This window comes from Haematobia irritans, chromosome 5 (assembly GCF_050003625.1).
Source record: "Haematobia irritans isolate KBUSLIRL chromosome 5, ASM5000362v1, whole genome shotgun sequence".
NCBI classification, from domain to species: Eukaryota; Metazoa; Arthropoda; class Insecta; order Diptera; family Muscidae; genus Haematobia; species Haematobia irritans.
The window spans coordinates 154,848,393-154,869,374 of NC_134401.1; the positions used below are offsets into that span (position 1 = coordinate 154,848,393).

At 23.3% G+C, this 20,982-nt stretch overlaps 1 protein-coding gene across 11 annotated transcripts in view; it reads right to left on the reverse strand.

Annotated features, from left to right (window-relative positions):
- Window positions 1-20,982, reverse strand: part of LOC142240706 (guanine nucleotide exchange factor DBS) — a 381,804-nt gene that overhangs the window by 83,026 nt on the left and 277,796 nt on the right. Inside the window, exons 1-2 of one of the 11 annotated variants that reach the window (XM_075312408.1) lie at window positions 15,082-16,082; window positions 5,658-9,166 (exon numbers count right to left, since the gene is read on the reverse strand). The exons of 8 other annotated variants lie outside the window; for them this stretch is intronic. In XM_075312408.1, the coding sequence (XP_075168523.1) occupies window positions 5,658-8,588 (2,931 nt within the window). In that variant the 5' untranslated portion in view covers window positions 8,589-9,166; window positions 15,082-16,082. Of the gene's footprint in view, window positions 1-5,657; window positions 9,167-15,081; window positions 16,083-20,982 lie in introns of those variants that run through there. 2 more of the 11 variants (XM_075312406.1, XM_075312407.1) reach the window with 2 other exon arrangements.

Genomic DNA, 20,982 nt, shown 5'->3' on the forward strand with positions numbered 1-20,982 from the left:
CTCAAAATTTTATTTCTATAGAAAATTTTGTTAAAATTTTATTTCTATAGAAAATTTTGTCAAAATTTTATTTTTATAGAAAGTCTTGTCAAAACTTAATTTCTATAGAAAATTTTCTGAAAATTTTATTTCTATAGAAAATTTTCTGAAAATTTTATTTCTGTAGAAAGTTTTCTCAAAATTTTATTTCTATAGCAAATTTTCTCCAAATTTTATTTCTATAGAAAATTTGGTCAACATTTTATTTTTATAGAAAATTTTGTCAATTTTTTTTTCTATAGGAAATTTTGTTAAAATTTTATTGCTATAGAAAATATTTTCAAAACTTTATTTCTATATAAAATTTTCTCAAAATTTTATTTCTATAGTAAATTTTGTCAAAATTTTATTTCTACAGAAAATTTTCTCAAAATTCTATTTCTATAGAAAATTTTCTAAAAATTTTATTTCTATAGAAAATTTTCTCAAAATTTTATTTCTATAGAAAATTTTCTCAAAATTTTATTTCTATAGAAAATATTCTCAAAATTTTATTTCTATAAAAATTTTTCTCAAAATTTTACTTTTATAGAAAATTTTCTCAAAATTTTATTTCTATAGAAAATTTTGTTAAAATTGTTTTTCTATAGAAAATTTTGTCAAAATTTTATTTCTATAGAAAATTTTGTTAAAATTTTATTTCTATAGAAAATTTTGTCAAAATTTTATTTCTATAGAAAATTTTGTCAAAATTTTATTTCAATAGTAGATTTTGTCAAAATTTTATTTCTATAGAAAATTTTGTCAAAATTTTATTTCTATAGAAAATTTTGTCAAAATTTTATTTCTATAGAAAATTTTGTCAAAATTTTATTTGGTCAACATTTTATATTTATAGAAAATTTTGTCAAAACTTTTTTTCTATAGAAAATTTTGTCATAATTTTATTTCTATAGAAAATTTTCTCAAAATTTTATTTCTATACAATATTTTCTCAAAATTTTGTTTTTATAGAAAATTTTGTCAAAATTTTATTTTTATAGAAATTATTGTCAAAATTTTATTTTTATAGAAAATTTTGTCAAAATTTTATTTTTATAGAAAATTTTGTCAAAATTTTATTTTTATAGAAAATTTTGTCAAAATTTTATTTTTATAGCAAATTTTGTCAAAATTTTATTTTTATAAAAATTTTGTCAAAATTTTATTTTAATAGAAAATTTTGTCAAAATTTTATTTTTATAGAAAATTTTGTCAAAATTGTATTTCTATAGAAAATTCTCTCAAAATTTTATTTTTATAGAAAATTTTGTCAAAATTTTATTTTTATAGAAAATTTTGTCAAAATTGTATTTCTATAGAAAATTTTCTCAAAATTTTATTTTTATAGAAAATTTTGTCAAAACTTAATTTCTATAGAAAATTTTGTTAAAATTTTATTTGGTCAACATTTTATATTTATAGAAAATTTTGTCAAAACTTTTTTTCTATAGAAAATTTTGCCAAATTTTTATTTCTATAGAAAATTTTCTCAAAATTTTATTTCTATAGAAAATTTTCTCAAAATTTTATTTATATAGAAAATTTTCTCAAATTTTTTTTTTCTATAGAAAATTTTCTCAAAATTTTATTTGTATAGAAAATTTTCTCAAAATTTTATTTCTATAGAAAATTTTGTTAAAATTTTATTTCTATAGAAAATTTTCTCAAAATTTTATTTCTATAGAAAATTTTGTTAAAATTTTATTTCTATAGAAAATTTTGTTAAAATTGTATTTCTATAGAAAATGTTGTCAAAATTTTATTTCTATAGAAAATTTTGTCAAAATTTTATTTCTATAGAAAATTTTGTCAAAATTTTATTTTTATAGAAAATGTTGTCAAAATTTTATTTCTATACAAAATTGTGTCAACATTTTATTTCTATAGAAAATTTTCTCAAAATTTTATTTCTATAGAAAATTTTTTAAAATTTTATTTCTATAGAAAAATTTATCAAAATTTTGTTTTTATAGAAATTTTTCCCAAAGTTTTATTTCTATAAAAAATTTTGTCAAAATTTTGTTTCTATATAAAACTTTCTCAAAATTTTGTTTTTATAGAAATTTTTCTCAAAGTTTTATTTCTTTCTATAGAAATTTTTGTCAAAATTTTGTTTCTGTAGAAAATTTTCTCAAAATTTTATTTCTATAGAAAATTTTCTCAAAATTTTGTTTTTATATAAATTTTTCTCAAAGTTTTATTTCTATAGAAAATTTTGTCAAAATTTTGTTTCTATAGAAAATTTTCTTAAAATTTTCTTTCTATAGTAAATTTTGTTAAAATTTTATTTCTATTGAAAATTTTCTCAAAATTTTATTTCTATAGGAAATTTTGTCAAAATTTTATTTCTATAGAAAATTTTCTCAAAATGTTTTTTTCTATAGAAAAAATTTTCCGAATTTTATTTGTATAGAAAATTTTCTCAAAATTTTATTTCTATAAAGAAATTTGTCAAAATTTTATTTCTATAGAAAATTCTGACAAAATTTTGTCAATATTTTATTTCTCAAAATTTTGTTTTTACTGACATTTTTCTCAAAATTTTATTTCTATAGTAAATTTTCTTAAAATTTTATTTCTATAGAAAATGTTGTCAAAATTTTATTTCTATAGAAAATTTTGTCAAAATTTTATTTTTATAGAAAATTTTGTTAAAATTTTATTTCTATAGAAAATTTTGTCAAAATTTTATTTCATTGTTGTTGTTTTTTTATTTCAGCTTAAAACCATACATTGACTAAACTACAAGAGTAGCTTAACCAACAGAGGAAAAGAATGTTTGTCAAATTTATTTGGGCAAAGCCCTATAGACTGCAAGATGGTTGGATGGACGCACGTTTCGGAATTACCACATTCCTCATCAGCATCCTCTACTTGCAGCAAAACTATCAACCAATTATCAGAATAAATTCAGGCAGTTTATTAAACCCAACAAAAACCACACTTGAACCCTCCGAAAAAAGGTTTTACATTGATAGCCGGCTTATGCCGAAATAAACTCGAAACAAACATATCTCTTTTTCGGAGGGTTCAAGTGTGGTTTTTGTTGGGTTTAATAAACTGCCTGAATTTATTCTGATAATTGGTTGATAGTTTTGCTGCAAGTAGAGGATGCTGATGAGGAATGTGGTAATTCCGAAACGTGCGTCCATCCAACCATCTTGCAGTCTATAGGGCTTTGCCCAAATAAATTTGACAAACATTCTTTTCCTCTGTTGGTTAAGCTACTCTTGTAGTTTAGTCAATGTATGGTTTTAAGCTGAAATAAAAAAACAACAACAATGCTTAAAGAACAAAACCAACAATAACAAAACAAAACAAATGGAAAAAGAAGAGGAGGCACGCTCAAAATAAACCCAGCCATGTGAATTCAAATCGATGATTTGACAGTGGCATAGGAAAAGAGATATGTTTGTTTCGAGTTTATTTCGGCATAAGCCGGCTATCAATGTAAAACCTTTTTTCGGAGGGTTCAAGTGTGGTTTTTGTTGGGTTTAATAAACTGCCTGAATTTATTCTGATAATTGGTTGATAGTTTTGCTGCAAGTAGAGGATGCTGATGAGGAATGTGGTAATTCCGAAACGTGCGTCCATCCAACCATCTTGCAGTCTATAGGGCTTTGCCCAAATAAATTTGACAAACATTCTTTTCCTCTGTTGGTTAAGCTACTCTTGTAGTTTAGTCAATGTATGGTTTTAAGCTGAAATAAAAAAACAACAACAATGCTTAAAGAACAAAACCAACAATAACAAAACAAAACAAATGGAAAAATTTTATTTCTATAGAAAATTTTGTCAAAATTTTATTTTTATAGAAAATTTTGTCAAAATTTTATTTTGATAGAAAATTTTGTCAAAATTTTATTTATATAGAAAATTTTCTCAAAATTTTATTTCTATAGAAAATTTTGTCAAAATTTTATTTCTATAGAAAATTTTTTCAAAATTTTATTTCTATAGAAAATTTTGTCCAAACTTTATTTAAAAAAAAAAATTGTAAAATTTTATTTCAATAGAAAATTTTGTCAAAATTTTATTTTGATAGACAATTTTGTCAAAATTTTATTTCAATAGAAAATTTTGCCAACATTTTATTTTGATAGACATTTTCGTCAAAATTTTATTTCTATAGAAAATTTCCTCGACAACGTATTTTTAAACTTAGTATCAAACTTTCATTGAAAACTTTTCCCCTACTATGACAAGAGTCTAAATTGTTTATTATTCAGCGTTAATTTAATGGTGTGGGGGTAATTTACACATATGGTGAGCTTGATATGCTCTAACTCCTCTACATTGTCTTGTCATTGGCTTAGCTTCTATTCAGAGACACTGCATGGGAAGTGAATAGAGCATCTCTTAGCACACAACTTTATTAACTCTCGTTTCCAAGCAATGGTCAAATGAAAGAAACCACACAGTTAAATGTGAAGAAAATGTTTGTACCACTAAGTTTGTTAAATGCTATGGACATTATGAATGCATGATGGTTAAAAGAATCAATGACCAGAGCTAGTCACATAATCCATTATGCCACAGGCTCTTGAAGAAATTAGGTTGCTTGAGATGGTTTGTTCATAAATCTTTCAGAGAATATCCAAGATATGGAGCCGTTAGATTCTTTCATTTACTATTAATGTTGGAATTTGGTCAAATACTTGGAGTTGACAATCGTAAATGTGACAATTGGCTTGTTATCGTTACAATATCTTAACTCTCAAAAGGAAGCTTCTTCATCAGTTTTAGTCTTTGAATAGTTGTGAAGAAATTGAAGAAGATGTCAATGGAGGTATATAATTTAGCTTTTTTACTTTTATGCTTAAAAATTTTAAACAACTTCGTGTATGTTTTAATTTGTTTGTGATCGATGAATTCGGATTTAAGGGTGAATGTAGAAAGAACAAATGCTTTGACAAGGAAAAGGTTGCATTTGTTTTTAAAAAAGGTTTCATCAGATTTAATTGATTTGAAAAGGTTTGATTGATTGATTCAGGGCAGAGGCTTACTTTCTAATAAAAGTTATTACATTCCTTTCTGAAGAAGGAAGTGCAAAAGGAGAGCCAAACAGAGTGAGGTGAAGCAACCATCGCACATTGCTTAGCCTAATTGCATTTGTATTATCTTGAATTTCTAAATATTTTATATAACCACCAGGTATATTAATAGAAACTATAGATTACTGCAACCTGGTAAAAAAAAAAAAAAAACAATAATGTTTCAATGTCGTGAGTCTCTATTATTTATTGAAAACTTATGAATGGTAAAAAAAAAATCCCTCCAACCACTTAAAAAAACATGGAGAAACTCTAGACATCAGCAAGTGAAACGGAAACAACTTCACAAAAATGCTCTTCTTATGAAAATTCAAAGATTTTTTTTGTATGGATTGCCGATGAAGATTGCACATTGGACATGTGTTTCCGCTTCAATGGAGTGGATAATAATAATAATGGAATGGTTTGGTAGGGGGATAAGGTAAGAGGGCGTTGAGCTGCGTTATCTCTAGTTTGGTAATTTAGAGGTTTGACTTTTTTTCATATTGCAGAGGGTCAGTTCTGTTGACTAAGGCTAGCTTATTACTTTAGTTTTTTTGGAAACAAGAAAAAATATTGGGCGGAAGATATCAATCCACTTACCTTTCTCAACAATTGATTACGCATTAAAATCTCTTCACCAGTACTGGAGCGACTATTACGTTTCGCTTGGGCGTTGGGTATTAGTAATTGCTTTGATGGATGATGATGATGAAGGTTGGGAAGTTGTTGATATTGGGGTTTTGTTACTGATCTATCCTCTGGATAAGAGTGAGTTATTTCAATTTTTATGTTATCCTTGCAGCGGGAGCTATCCTTCGGGGTATTCGGACCAGGTTCTCCTTCGTAATAGGAACAATTATCCTCATCACAACTGGACATACTACAATAGCAGGGCACATCATTTGATTCATGGCCTTCCATAGACATATAGGAATTATTCCAGAATATACCATTATCGCTTTGACAGCAAGGGCGTTTTGAAGTCATACGGGAGTTTTGAGCTGATGTTATGGGTGCCCCTACGATTGTGGCTTTTGAAGTGGAACAACTGGTACAGCTTACATCACTAATGGCATCGGTACTGCTAAGAGGGGAACCTGCAAAGGCTCTTTGATCTTCAATTAAGGTCGAAGTGGTCGAAGCTCTATGGAAGAACATACCATTGGTATTGGAGAATGTTGGACAGCAACAATCTCTTTCGGAATCACACAATGATTGATTATCACCGGCATGGGAACTGGCTGAACATCCCGAAGAGCTCGAGCCCGAAGACGAAGAAGAACAACAACTACTCGAGGAGCATGTGGAATGAGCTGAAGAATTTTCAGTACATACCGAAGTTTGGGATACAAAAGAGTTGGCCGATATACAAGAGGATCGGGTAAGGTCATGATTATTCTGTGAAGAGCTGCGAACGAATATTTTCACCGAATTTTCATTACAGTTAATGGGCTTCTTCATGACGGATGTTGTGTCTGTAATCATTAGAGAATCAGCTTCTATGAAATCTTCCTCATGTTCTCCACAACCATCCATTACCCAATCATCATCAATTTGGATTTTGGTCAAGTTCTTCCCCGTCTTGGTTTGTAAATTATTTTGAATCTTTAAGCGTTGCTCATTTTCCAGGTTACATTGCTTTGTTGAGGCGGAACCCTGGGATTTGGCTATGGTGGAATTATTTAATGCTTCATTTGTAGTGGCTTTAGTTAGATTCTTTTTGGCAAAGTTACTAACATCATTGGGATCTCCGGTATTACTATAATGGCCCGAAAAGGAAGTAATTGAAGATTTACCCACTTGGATTTTAATATGTGATCCTGATGTTCCCTTAGCTGTCGCTCCATCATTGGGATAATCTTCATCCAAATCCTTGGAGAGTTTATATTTTTCATAGGCATAGTCGTCGTCATCAAAGTGCCCGGATTTCCTAGATGCCTTGCTGACTTTAACATCCGAGCACTTTTCAATGTTTTTTAGATGATTTTGTGCTGCTGAACCCTTCCTATGGTCATCATTGGATGATGAAACTCCTGAATCGGAATTACTTTCCAAAGATAATCTTTTGAATTTTGAGTCTTGAACTTCAGATTTCTCCACAACTTCATCTTCAACTTTATGTAAATCATGTTGGGATTTGGACATGGGACAATTGGTAAAGTTACAATTTTTATAGCCACAAGTTATACGATTCAGTTTGGATTTCTCTTCTTCCAAGCCTGGTTTGCTAGGTTCATTCAATTGATTAATGATAAGTAAAGGTTGTCGTTTCTTTCTTATATGGACTCTTTCAACTTTGGATTTTTGATATTGACCCACTGTTCCCGGGAGACGGGAATTCCTTAAAGGTATTTGATCTTGATCTGTGGAAAGGGAATGTTTGGAATTTTCTTGGGATTTTGACGGTCCTACGGAGTTTTCCACACGTTTTGATCCTCCCAACATTCTAGGTTCATTAATGGGTTTGGGTATACGTGATATTGGTTTTTGATCTTTTGATTCATGGCGACGATACGGATTATTACTGGCATCTTCTTGTGCTGCTGGAGAAGAGCAACAGGAATTTGTGGAAGACTCTTTGGAGGAGAGACAAACCACACATTCATTACTGGCATCTAAGGATATTCTATATCTGCCCACTTGATTATCATTTGAGGAGGACGAGGAGGACACGGAAGGTTTTAATCTGCGATTAGGTTCCTTATAAGGTATAGGAGCCGGTCGACTTGGTTGAGGTGGTAAATTTTGTTTAACCTTTTGTTGTTCAAACATACGATTGATTTTGGCCACTGCTTCCTTGGGATTAGAGGTGGATGGTACAGGTGTTCCAAGTTTCTTGGGTGCATGTTCACATTCGGTTTGTTCAATACGAGCTATACGATCGGCTCTTGATTTGATACCAGCCCTAGCTATATCCCTTCGTATGTCACAAGTTGATATGCGATTACGATAATCCCAGCTATTGGATTTGACACCATCTCCATTCAAGGTGTTATCCGATTCACAACCTGTATCACAGGTTGAAGGCGAAGGAGAACGACAACAATTTGGGCTAGATGAATCATTGGGATGGATCATTCCCGGCGCATTGCTTACTGGAGGTTTTATCAATTTTGGCGGTGAATTTGTAGTACGTTTGGGGGAATTTTGTAGAAATTCCCATGACTCTACAGTAGGCAAAGGAGGTGGTGGTAATGGCTTATTAGGGGCCTCTTGGCGACTATTATTATTGTTATTGTTGACTGTTATACGGGCCACATTTTTCCTCATTTGTCCCCCTCCTCCGCCACCACCACTACTTGGCATCATTCCCAAATGGACTTGAGGTAAACTTCTTTTATATTCCATATAACTGTAATTGGGATTTGATCCAGTTTTGGTCATAAATGCCTCTTTACATTGATGGACATAATTGATTTTGAGTAATTCCATTTGTGGTATTTCTGTACTGGATATACGTGAATCGATGGTACTATCCATACCCACACTGGTTAGGGTCTCACTGGAGGGTTTACGTTGTATGTGATGCATTTTAGAGGATCTGGTAAGGGAAGCAGTTGAATAGAAAATCGAACGTTGCTGTGAAGATTTGAGGCGCGTCAAGGTTGAAGAGTTAACATTTTTCGACACATTCAAGGGTTTGGGGATATGGGGAGAAGGGATTAATATCAAACCCGTATTAGCCAAATTGGCTAAAGTTTTCTTTTACTTTTCGAGTAGTTCTTTTTAATTTGTTTTCGCGAATGTTTTTAATTTAATTTCGAATTATATTCACATTTTGTTGTTTAGTATATATTATCGATTTTATTCTTTCTTTTCTCTTGGTTAGAAATGTTGGTCGTTTAATCTTGTCTGTTTTTCAATTGTCGTTTATTTTCTTCGATTTTGTCTTTAAAATGTTATTGTATAGGTTGACAATATGTTCTCACTTTGTAATCCGATTTCCAATGCTTTGAAGAATTAAAATAATGCACACAATTCTCATTTGCTACACAATTATAATTTCATATATAGATGAGAGTAAGAGGGATAATACACAGTAATTTGAGTAGAATACAATTCTCTTTAGGATTGTGTGGCTTCTTGACGATTGGATTTTCAGTGCTTTGCTATTTTCGAAATAGAGATTATTATTCTTGTTTGGTTTGTATGTGACTTTATTTAAATATCAAATAAATGACTGAATAATTTTTGTTAAAAAAACAACAGCTATCACAATAGAATATTTTTTTAGTAATAGACTAAAAAAATACCATAATGGTCATTTCAATACTCAAATTAGGACATTTGTTTTTAAATTAAAATGTGTGTCTCGATCTATATAGGGACTATATGGAAAAATGGATCGAAATAACTCTTAAAAATTACGGCTTCTACTTTCTCAGAAAATCGGCCTATACACAAAACAGATCTATTTAAACCCTATATGGTAGGTTGTAAAAAGAATCAAGGATTCCCTGTTTCATATCGGCTGACGTTTAATTGGTCAAATTTGATCAATATTACAAATCGATTAGCCGATGTGAGATTTTCAAAAAGTCGATTATTCGATTTTGAAGATTACAATGTCGATTATGCGACTATTTGACAAGTTGATCAAACGAAAAGTCGATATTCGACCTTATTATCCCTAAAGCTGAGTACTATGTTAAAAATTTCCACGAAAAGTCTAAAATTAAAAGTGCTAAAATATATATTATATATTTTCTAAAAACTTGAATGGAAAATTTGTAAAAAATTGATTTCGTTCAATTATAATAACATTTTTAAATTAATTGATTCAAAAATGTAACCGTGGAAAAACTAAGCTTTTCAGCTTAGTCTTTCCGCATACCCAACTTAATCTGGAAATCGATCCCTAATCTGTTAACTAAAGGGTCACTTTTTAGCTATTATATTTTGTGCAACACTGGTTTAAACAGTTGACACGTAATTCGTATTTTGTTTCACTGTCAAACATTTTCAGTTTGCTCTATACTTTATATTTCATCGCGCGAAAAATTGTATTCATCAACGAAGCTTATTTTTGGCTCAATGGGTAGATAAACAAGCAGAATTATCGAGTTTGAAGTAAGGATCAGCCAGAAGAATTGGCAAAGCTGCCAATGCAGAAAAAGTCAGATCCGGTTTATGGGCCGATGTCATGATTGGACCATAGTACTTCTTCAAAGATGATGCGTATCGTAACATATCTATGAATGGTGAGCGCTACCGCGAGATGATATTCAACTTTTGTTTTTTTTTTTCATTAAATTTAGGACACGAATCTTGGAAATTTGCGTCCCTCCGCTAAAGTCATTTGTCTTGGAACTAAGGAAATTTTTTAAAGAAAAAGATATTTGATTTGAAGAAATCGTCTATAACCCTCAAAATCATCTATAGCCCTCTGTTTCACTAAAGCCAATTTAACTTTATTGGAGTTCATGAAATTATTATGTTTGGAGAAAGTTTCCTTTACTCTAATAATTTTTTGCGTACGTTAAATAAATGAACTAAAAAACGGGAAAAATTTGTAAACTAATGAAGCATAAAGATTTACTAAATTCGTATTTCTCACAAAATATTATTTTTTCTTTGAGTGTACAATTGCTTAATTTCTTTTTTGAGTGTACAATTGCCTAAAACATTCAACGAGATGCCACTACAAGTGATCATTCTCGCAGTCGAACAAAGCGAACAAAAACTAATAAAAGAATTAAAAAAAAAACGAAAATATGTTTTCAGTGTAGATTTACTCTTATCGCAAGGTTCAGAGTTCATATGTTTTCTCTTATTTTGTGGACCCAGGACCACGGTTGCCACTCGAGCCAAAACTATTCTACCAAGATTTGGAGAAAATTCTACCAAACAAAAAACTTATTTTTTCAATATTTTATTTCTATAGAAAATTTTGTAAAAATTCTATTTCTATAGAAAATTTTGTCAAAATTGTATTTCTATAGAAAATTTTGTCAAAATTTTGTTTCTATAGAAAATTTTAGCAAAATTTTATTTCTATAGAAAATTTTATCAAAATTTGATGTCTATAGAAAATTTTGTCAGCACTTTATTTCTATAGAAAATTTTGTCAAAATTTAATTTCTATAGAAAATTTTGTAAAATTTCTATTTCTATAGAAAATTTTGTCAAAATTGTATTTCTATAGAAAATTTTGTCAAAATTTTGTTTCTATAGACAATTTTAGCAAAATTTTATTTCTATAGAAAATTTTGTCAAAATTTTGTTTCTATAGAAAATTTTAACAAAATTTTATTTGTATAGAAAATTTTGTCAAAATTTTATTTCCATAGTAAATTTTGTCATCATTTTATTTCCATAGAAAATTTTCTCAAAATTTTATTTCTATAGAAAATTTTCTCAAAATTTTATTTTACAGAAAATTTTCTCAAAATTTAATTTCTATAGAAAAATTTTGTCAAAATTTTATTTCTATAGAAAATTTTGACGGCACTTTATTTCTATAGAAAATGTTATCAAAATTTTATTTCAATAGATAATTGTATCAAAATTTTATTTCTATAGAAAATTTTGTCAAAATCTTATTTCTACTCAAAATTTTTCAACATTTTATTCCTATTGAAAATTTTGTCAAATTTTTATTCCTATAGAAAATTTTGTAAAATCTTTATTTCTATTGAAAATTTTGTCAAAATTTTATTTCTATAGAGAGTGTTGTCAAAATTGTATTTGTATAGAAAATCTTGTCAAAATTTTATTTGTTTTTGTTTTTGTAATTTTTTTTTAATTTTATTTCTATAGTAAATTTTGTCAAAATTTTATTCCTATTGAACATTTTGTCCAAATTTTATTTCTATAGAAAATTTTTTCAAAATTTTATTTCTATACCAAATTTTGTCAAAATTTTATTTCTATAAAAAATTTTGTCAAAATTTTATTTCTATAAAAAATTTTGTCAAAATTTTATTTCTATAGAAAATTTTGTCAAAATTTTATTTATATAGAAAATTTTGTCAACATTTTATTTCTATAGAAAATTTTGTCAACATTTTATTTCTATAGAAAATTTTGTCAAAATTTTATTTCTATAGAAAATTTTGTCAAAATTGTATTTCTATAGAAAATTTTGTCAAAATTTTATTTCTATAAAAATTTTGTCAAAATTTTATTTATATAGAAAATTTTGTCAAAATTTTATTTCTATAGAAAATTTTGTCAAAATTTTATTTCTATAGAAAATTTTGTCAACATTTTATTTCTATAGAAAATTTTGTCAACATTCTATTTCTATAGAAAATTTTGTCAAAATTTTATTTCTATAGAAAATTTTGTCAAAATTTTATTTCTATAGAAAATTTTGTCAAAATTTTATGTTTATAGAAAATTGTGTCAAAATTTTATTTCTATTAAAAATTTTGTCAACATTTTACTTCTATTAAAAATTTTGTCAAAATTTTATTTCTATAGAAAATTTTGTCAAAATTGTATTTCTATAGAAAATTTTGTTAAAATTTTGTTTCTATAGAAAATTTTGTTAAAATTTTATTTCTATAGAAAATTTTGTCAAAATTTTATTTCTATAGAAAATTTTGTCAAAATTTTATTTCTATAGAAAATTTTGTCAATATTTTATTTCTATAGAAAATTTTGTCAAAAATTTTATTCCTATAGAAAATTTTATCAAAATTTCATTTCAATAGAAAATTTTATCAAAATTTCATTTCAATAGAAAATTTTGTCAAAATTTTATTTCTATAGAAAATTTTGCCAAAATTTTATTGCTATAGAAAATTTTGTCAAAGTTTTATTTCTATAGAAAATTTTGTCAAAATTGTATTTCTATAGAAAATTTTGTCAAAATTTTATTTCTATAGAAAACATTTTATTCCTATTGAAAATTTTGTCAAATTTTTATTCCTATAGAAAATTTTGTAAAATCTTTATTTCTATAGAAAATTTTGTAAAAATTTTATTTCTATAGAAAATGTTGTCAAAATTTTATTTCTATAAAAAATTTTGTCAAAATGTTATTTCTATTCAAAATTTTGTCAACATTTTATTCCTATTGAAAATTTTGTCAAATTTTTATTCCTATAGAAAATTTTGTAAAATCTTTATTTCTATAGAAAATGTTGTCAAAATTGTATTTCTATAGAAAATTTTGACAAAATTTTATTTCTATAGAAAATGTTGTCAAAGTTGTATTTCTATAGAAAATTGTGTCACAATTTTGTTTCTATAGAAAATTTTGTCAGCACTTTATTTCTATAGAAAATTTTGTCAAAATTTTATGTTTATAGAAAATTGTGTCAAAATTTTATTTCTATTAAAAATTTTGTCAACATTTTATTTCTATTAAAAATTTTGTCAAAATTTTATTTCTATAGAAAATTTTGTCAAAATTTTATTTCTATAGAAAATTTTGTTAAAATTTTATTTCTATAGAAAATTTTGTTAGAATTTTATTTCTATAGAAAATTTTGTCAAAATTTTATTTCTATAGAAAATTTTGTCAAAATTTTATTTCTATAGAAAATTTTGTCAATATTTTATTTCTATAGAAAATTTTGTCCAAAATTTTATTCCTATAGAAAATTTTATCAAAATTTCATTTCAATAGAAAATTTTATCAAAATTTCATTTCAATAGAAAATTTTGTCAAAATTTTATTTCTATAGAAAATTTTGTCAAAATTTTATTGCTATAGAAAATTTTGTCAAAGTTTTATTTCTATAGAAAATTTTGTCAAAATTTTATTTCTATAGAAAATTTTGTCAAAATTTTATTTCTATAGAAAATTTTGTCAAAATGTTATTTCTATTCAAAATTTTGTCAACATTTTATTCCTATTGAAAATTTTGTAAAATTTTTATTCCTATAGAAAATTTTGTCAAAATTGTATTTCTGTAGAAAATTGTGTCGCAATTTTGTTTCTATAGAATTTTTTTCTTTAATTTTATTTCTATAGAAAATTTTGTCAAAATTTTATTCCTATTGAAAATTTTGTCAAAATTTTATTTCTATAGAAAATTTTGTCAAAATTTTATTTCTATAGAAAATTGTGTCAAAATTTTATTTTCATAGAAAATTTTGTCAAAATTTTATTTCTATAGAAAATTTTGTCAAAATTTTATTCCTATTGAAAATTTTGTCAAAATTTTATCAATTTTTTTTCTATAGAAAATTTTGTCAAAATTTTATTTCTATAGAAAATTTTGTCAAAATTTTATTTCTATACAAAATCTTGTCAAAATTTTATTTCTATAGATAATTTTTGTCAAAATTTTATTTCTATAGAAAATTTTATCAAAATTTTATTTCTATAGAAAATTTTGTCAAAATTGTATTTCTATAGAAAATTTTGTCAAAATTTTATTTCTATAGAAAATTTTGTCAAAATTTTATTTCTATAGGATATTTTGTCAAAATTTTATTTCTATAGAAAATTTTGCTAACATTTTATTTCATCATTTTTTTCTATAGAAAATTTTGTCAAAATTTTATTTCTATAGAAAATTTTGTCAAAATTTTATTTCTATAGAAAATTTTGTGAAAATTTTGTTTCTATAGAAATTTTATGAAGTAGCTCTTAGTTGAAGAGGAATAATTTGCAAGATCTACCAAAACATCAAGAATTCCATCAATCTACCAAACAGTATAAAATCTACCAATTTTGGTAGAATTTTACCAACTGTGGCAACCGTGTCTAGGACCCGTTGTCATGGGGATCCTGCCGTATTCGGCATAGCTTCGATAATCCTCTTATATGGTTGAACGGCATTTTTGTGCAACGAAAAGCCACACTTTCTAGAATTTGTGCTACATTTTTTGTTATATTTCTAATAAATTTTCAATTATAATGCCGAATATTATACTGTCTCTCTTATTATTAATGACACTTTTTGTATGCCACTTCTTCAATGATAGAGGATAACTTCACTCTGCCGAACTGACTGCTTCAGCTTCATTTTTTTTATTTCCTAAGTTTGAGTACCAAATTGACCATGTCATGGTATTACTTTGTCAGCTTTGATATTGAAATGTAACCATTCATAATATTCCATACCAACAATGACAGCTAAAATTTAATCCATTTTGGTGATAATTCCTTGAGCATGCATTTTGTTCACACTTATTTTAAATACATAACAAAAATGATATCTTCTTTATTAGAGTGCATCAAGCAAACAACTTTTATTTGACACATTTAAGTTAATAGGCCATTAAAATGTAAATCACTTGGGTGATGGTTATTTCAGGTTTTCCTTTTTTCTTCTTGTTTTTTTTCAAGTCTCAAAGCGAACAAAATTTAACCTTCAAGAGGGGAAACAATACAATGCACAGACAACAATAATAAGGTTGTTACTTTCATATTTTGTTTACTTTTTTATTGCACTACATTATTATTTTTTGACTTCAGTTATATTTCGATGATTTCGATTCAATAAATTCGAATATTCGGTTATTGTATTTGTATGGCTTTCGGTTATGCTTCGTTTAAATTTCGTTGTTTTTTTTTTTGTTTACAATTTTCAATCCACTACATATTTATTTTTTTGCATAGTTATATAAAAAAAACTACCAAACAAACACAATAATGGGTAACTCCAGTTCCGTTTGATGATCACTTTACCAGCCGGCTGTCTGGGAGAGCCAACATCATAATCGATCGATCAACAGGCGATTGTTGTCCATTCGGGTTTGCCCAGAAATACAGCTACTCCACAATCGACAGACGGATGGACAAGCAATTGTTTATAGTTTTTACGCTTTAATGGTAGCAACTTTCAACTACTATTATTATTATTGCTGCTGTTGTTGTTTTTGTGTTTTGGTCATTTTCACATTTTCTTATTTTTTTTTTGTTGAATTTACTTTTTTTACTGTTGCACTACCGCTACCAGAGAAGATTCATTTGCGCACGCCCGTTTGTTTTGAGTCCATGGGTTTTTTTATACATCGATCATAGGGGCATTCCGTTGCCTCACAAAAAAAGAGTAACGCTCTCTCTCTGGTTAAAGATTTTTAGTTTATCCGTTCAAGCGTTGTTTTACCGTCAAAAGTTCGTCTAAAACTGTTTGTTTATGGTAACCAACTTGGCTAACATAGTGTAGTATATCGCTTTGCTATGATCACACATGCTGTATTACATTTGGTATGAAGTTCGAAGTCAACAGGTTGTATTCAAACTTAAGTCAAGCTTAGTTTTGTTTAGGGAATTTGTTTTTATTGAATAGTTTCCCGAATGGAGTTCATGAAGACTGAGGTACTAAGCTGGGAATTTTTTAGCGGACTATGCAGCACTCGAATTTGATTTATTAGGAAGGGAGGAGGGACCGTAGATAGGGGGAGATTTGGGACCAAAGAGTCTCATATCATATCAACATAGTTTACTAAAATGTTGTCAAAATTTGATATATAAGGGAGGGAGGAGGGACCGTAGATAGGGGGAGACTTGGGACCAAAGGGTCTCATATCATATCAACACAGTTTAATAAAATTTTGTCAAAATTTTCTATGGAAATAAAATTTTGTCAAAATTGGAAATAAAATATTGACAAAATTTTCTATGGAAATAAAATTTTGATTAAAATTTCTGTGGAAATAAAATTTCGACTAACATTTCTGTGGAAATAAAATTTTGACTAAAACTTCTGTGGAAAGAAAATTTTGACAAAATTCTATAGAAATAAAATTTAGCAAAATTTTGTGTATAAATAAAATGTTGAGAAAATTTTCTATTGCGAAAATTTTCTAAAGAAATAATATTTTGAGAAATTTTCTATAGTAATAAAATTTTGAGAAAATTTTCTATAGAAATAACATTTTGAGAAATTTTCTATAGAAATAAAATTTTAAGAAAATTTTCTATAGAAATAATATTTTGAGAAATTCTTCTATAGAAATAAAAATTTAACAAAATTTTCCATAGAAATAAAATTGTGACAAAATTTTCTATAGAAATAAAATTTTGAGAAAATTTTCTATAGAAATAATATTTTGAGAAATTCTTCTATAGAAATAACATTTTGACAAAATTTTCTATATAAATAACATTTTGACAAAATTTTCTATAGAAATACAATTTTGACAAAATTTTCTATAGAAATAAAATTTTGACAAAATTTTCTATGGAAATAAAATTTTGCCAAAATTTTGTGTATAAATAAAATGTTGAGAAAATTTTCTATAGAAATAAAATATTGAGAAAATTTTCTAAAGAAATAATATTTTCAGAAATTTTCTATAGAAATAAAAATTTTACAAAATTTTCTATGCAAATAAAGTTTTGAGAAAATTTTCTACAGAAATAATATTTTGAGAAATTCTTCTACAGACATAAAATTTTGACAAAATTTTTTATAGGAATAAAATTTTGACAAATTTTCTATGGAAATAAAATTTTGACAAAATTTTGTGTATATATAAAATGTTGAGAAAATTTTCTATAGAAATAAAATATTGAGAAATTTTTCTAAAGAAATAATATTTTGAGAAATTTTCTATAGTAATAACATTTTGCGAAAATTTTCTATGGAATAACATTTTGAGAAGCTTTCTATAGAAATAAAATTTTGAGAAAATTTCGTATAGAAATAAAATGTTGACAAAATTTTCTATAGAAATAAAATTTTGACAAAATTTTCTATAGAAGTAAACTTTTAACAAAATTTTCTATGGAAATAAAATATTGACATATGGAAATAAAATTTTCTATAGAAATAAAATTTTGATAAAAATCTCTATGGAAATAATATTTTGACTAAAATTTCCATGGAAATAAAATTTTTACTAAAATTTCTATGGAAAAAAAAAATTAGACAAAATTTTCTAAAGAAATAAAATTGTGAGAAAATTTTCTATAGAAATAAAATTTTGACAAAAATTTTGTATAGAAATAAAATTTTGACAAAATTTTCTATAGAAATAAAATTTTGAGAAAATTTTCTATAGAAATAAAATTTTGAGAATATTTTCTATAGAAATAAAATTTTGACAAAACTTTGTATACAAATAAAATTTCTATAGAAATAAAATTTTCTATCATATCATATCATATATCATATCATATCACATCATATATGATATCATATCATATCATATCATATCATATCATATCACATCATATCATATCATATCATATCATATCATATCATATCATATCATATCATATCATATTATATCATATCATATCATATCATATCATATCATATCATATCATATCATATCATATCATATCATATCATATCATATCATATCATATCATATCATATCATATCATATCATATCATATCATATCATATCATATCATATCATATCATATCATATCATATCATATCATATCATATCATATCATATCATATCATATCATATCATATCATATCATATCATATCATATCATATCATATCATATCATATCATATCATATCATATCATATCATATCATATCATATCATATCATATCATATCATATCATATCATATCATATCATATCATATCATATCATATCATATCATATCATATCATATCATATCATATCATATCATATCATATCATATCATATCATATCATATCATATCATATCATATCATATCATATCATATCATATCATATCATATCATATCATATCATATCATATCATATCATATCATATCATATCATATCATATCATATCATATCATATCATATCATATCATATCATATCATATCATATCATATCATATCATATCATATCATATCATATCATATCATATCATATCATATCATATCATATCATATCATATCATATCATATCATATCATATCATATCATATCATATCATATCATATCATATCATATCATATCATATCATATCATATCATTTCATTTCATTTCATTTCATTTCATTTCATTTTATTTCAATTTAATTTAATTTAATTTAATTTAATTTAATTTAATTTAATTTAATTTAATTTAATTTAATTTAATTTAATTTAATTTAATTTAATTTAATTTAATTTAATTTAATTTAATTTAATTTAATTTAATTTAATTTAATTTAATTTAATTTAATTTAATTTAATTTAATTTAATTTAATTTAATTTAATTTAATTTAATTTAATTTAATTTAATTTAATTTAATTTAATTTAATTTAATTTAATTTAATTTAATTTAATTTAATTTAATTTAATTTAATTTAATTTAATTTAATTTAATTTAATTTAATTTAATTTAATTTAATTTAATTTAATTTAATTTAATTTAATTTAATTTAATTTAATTTAATTTAATTTAATTTAATTTAATTTAATTTAATTTAATTTAATTTAATTTAATTTAATTTAATTTAATTTAATTTAATTTAATTTAATTTAATTTAATTTAATTTAATTTAATTTAATTTAATTTAATTTAATTTAATTTAATTTAATTTAATTTAATTTAATTTAATTTAATTTAATTTAATTTAATTTAATTTAATTTAATTTAATTTAATTTAATTTAATTTAATTTAATTTAATTTAATTTAATTTAATTTAATTTAATTTAATTTAATTTAATTTAATTTAATTTAATTTAATTTAATTTAATTTAATTTAATTTAATTTAATTTAATTTAATTTAATTTAATTTAATTTAATTTAATTTAATTTAATTTAATTTAATTTAATTTAATTTAATTTAATTTAATTTAATTTAATTTAATTTAATTTAATTTAATTTAATTTAATTTAATTTAATTTAATTTAATTTAATTTAATTTAATTTAATTTAATTTAATTTAATTTAATTTAATTTAATTTAATTTAATTTAATTTAATTTAATTTAATTTAATTTAATTTAATTTAATTTAATTTAATTTAATTTAATTTAATTTAATTTAATTTAATTTAATTTAATTTAATTTAATTTAATTTAATTTAATTTAATTTAATTTAATTTAATTTAATTTAATTTAATTTAATTTAATTTAATTTAATTTAATTTAATTTAATTTAATTTAATTTAATTTAATTTAATTTAATTTAATTTAATTTAATTTAATTTAATTTAATTTAATTTAATTTAATTTAATTTAATTTAATTTAATTTAATTTAATTTAATTTAATTTAATTTAATTTAATTTAATTTAATTTAATTTAATTTAATTTAATTTAATTTAATTTAATTTAATTTAATTTAATTTAATTTAATTTAATTTAATTTAATTTAATTTAATTTAATTTAATTTAATTTAATTTAATTTAATTTAATTTAATTTAATTTAATTTAATTTAATTTAATTTAATTTAATTTAATTTAATTTAATTTAATTTAATTTAATTTAATTTAATTTAATTTAATTTAATTTAATTTAATTTAATTTAATTTAATTTAATTTAATTTAATTTAATTTAATTTAATTTAATTTAATTTAATTTAATTTAATTTAATTTAATTTAATTTAATTTAATTTAATTTAATTTAATTTAATTTAATTTAATTTAATTTAATTTAATTTAATTTAATTTAATTTAATTTAATTTAATTTAATTTAATTTAATTTAATTTAATTTAATTTAATTTAATTTAATTTAATTTAATTTAATTTAATTTAATTTAATTTAATTTAATTTAATTTAATTTAATTTAATTTAATTTAATTTAATTTAATTTAATTTAATTTAATTTAATTTAATTTAATTTAATTTAATTTAATTTAATTTAATTTAATTTAATTTAATTTAATTTAATTTAATTTAATTTAATTTAATTTAATTTAATTTAATTTAATTTAATTTAATTTAATTTAATTTAATTTAATTTAATTTAATTTAATTTAATTTAATTTAATTTAATTTAATTTAATTTAATTTAATTTAATTTAATTTAATTTAATTTAATTTAATTTAATTTAATTTAATTTAATTTAATTTAATTTAATTTAATTTAATTTAATTTAATTTAATTTAATTTAATTTAATTTAATTTAATTTAATTTAA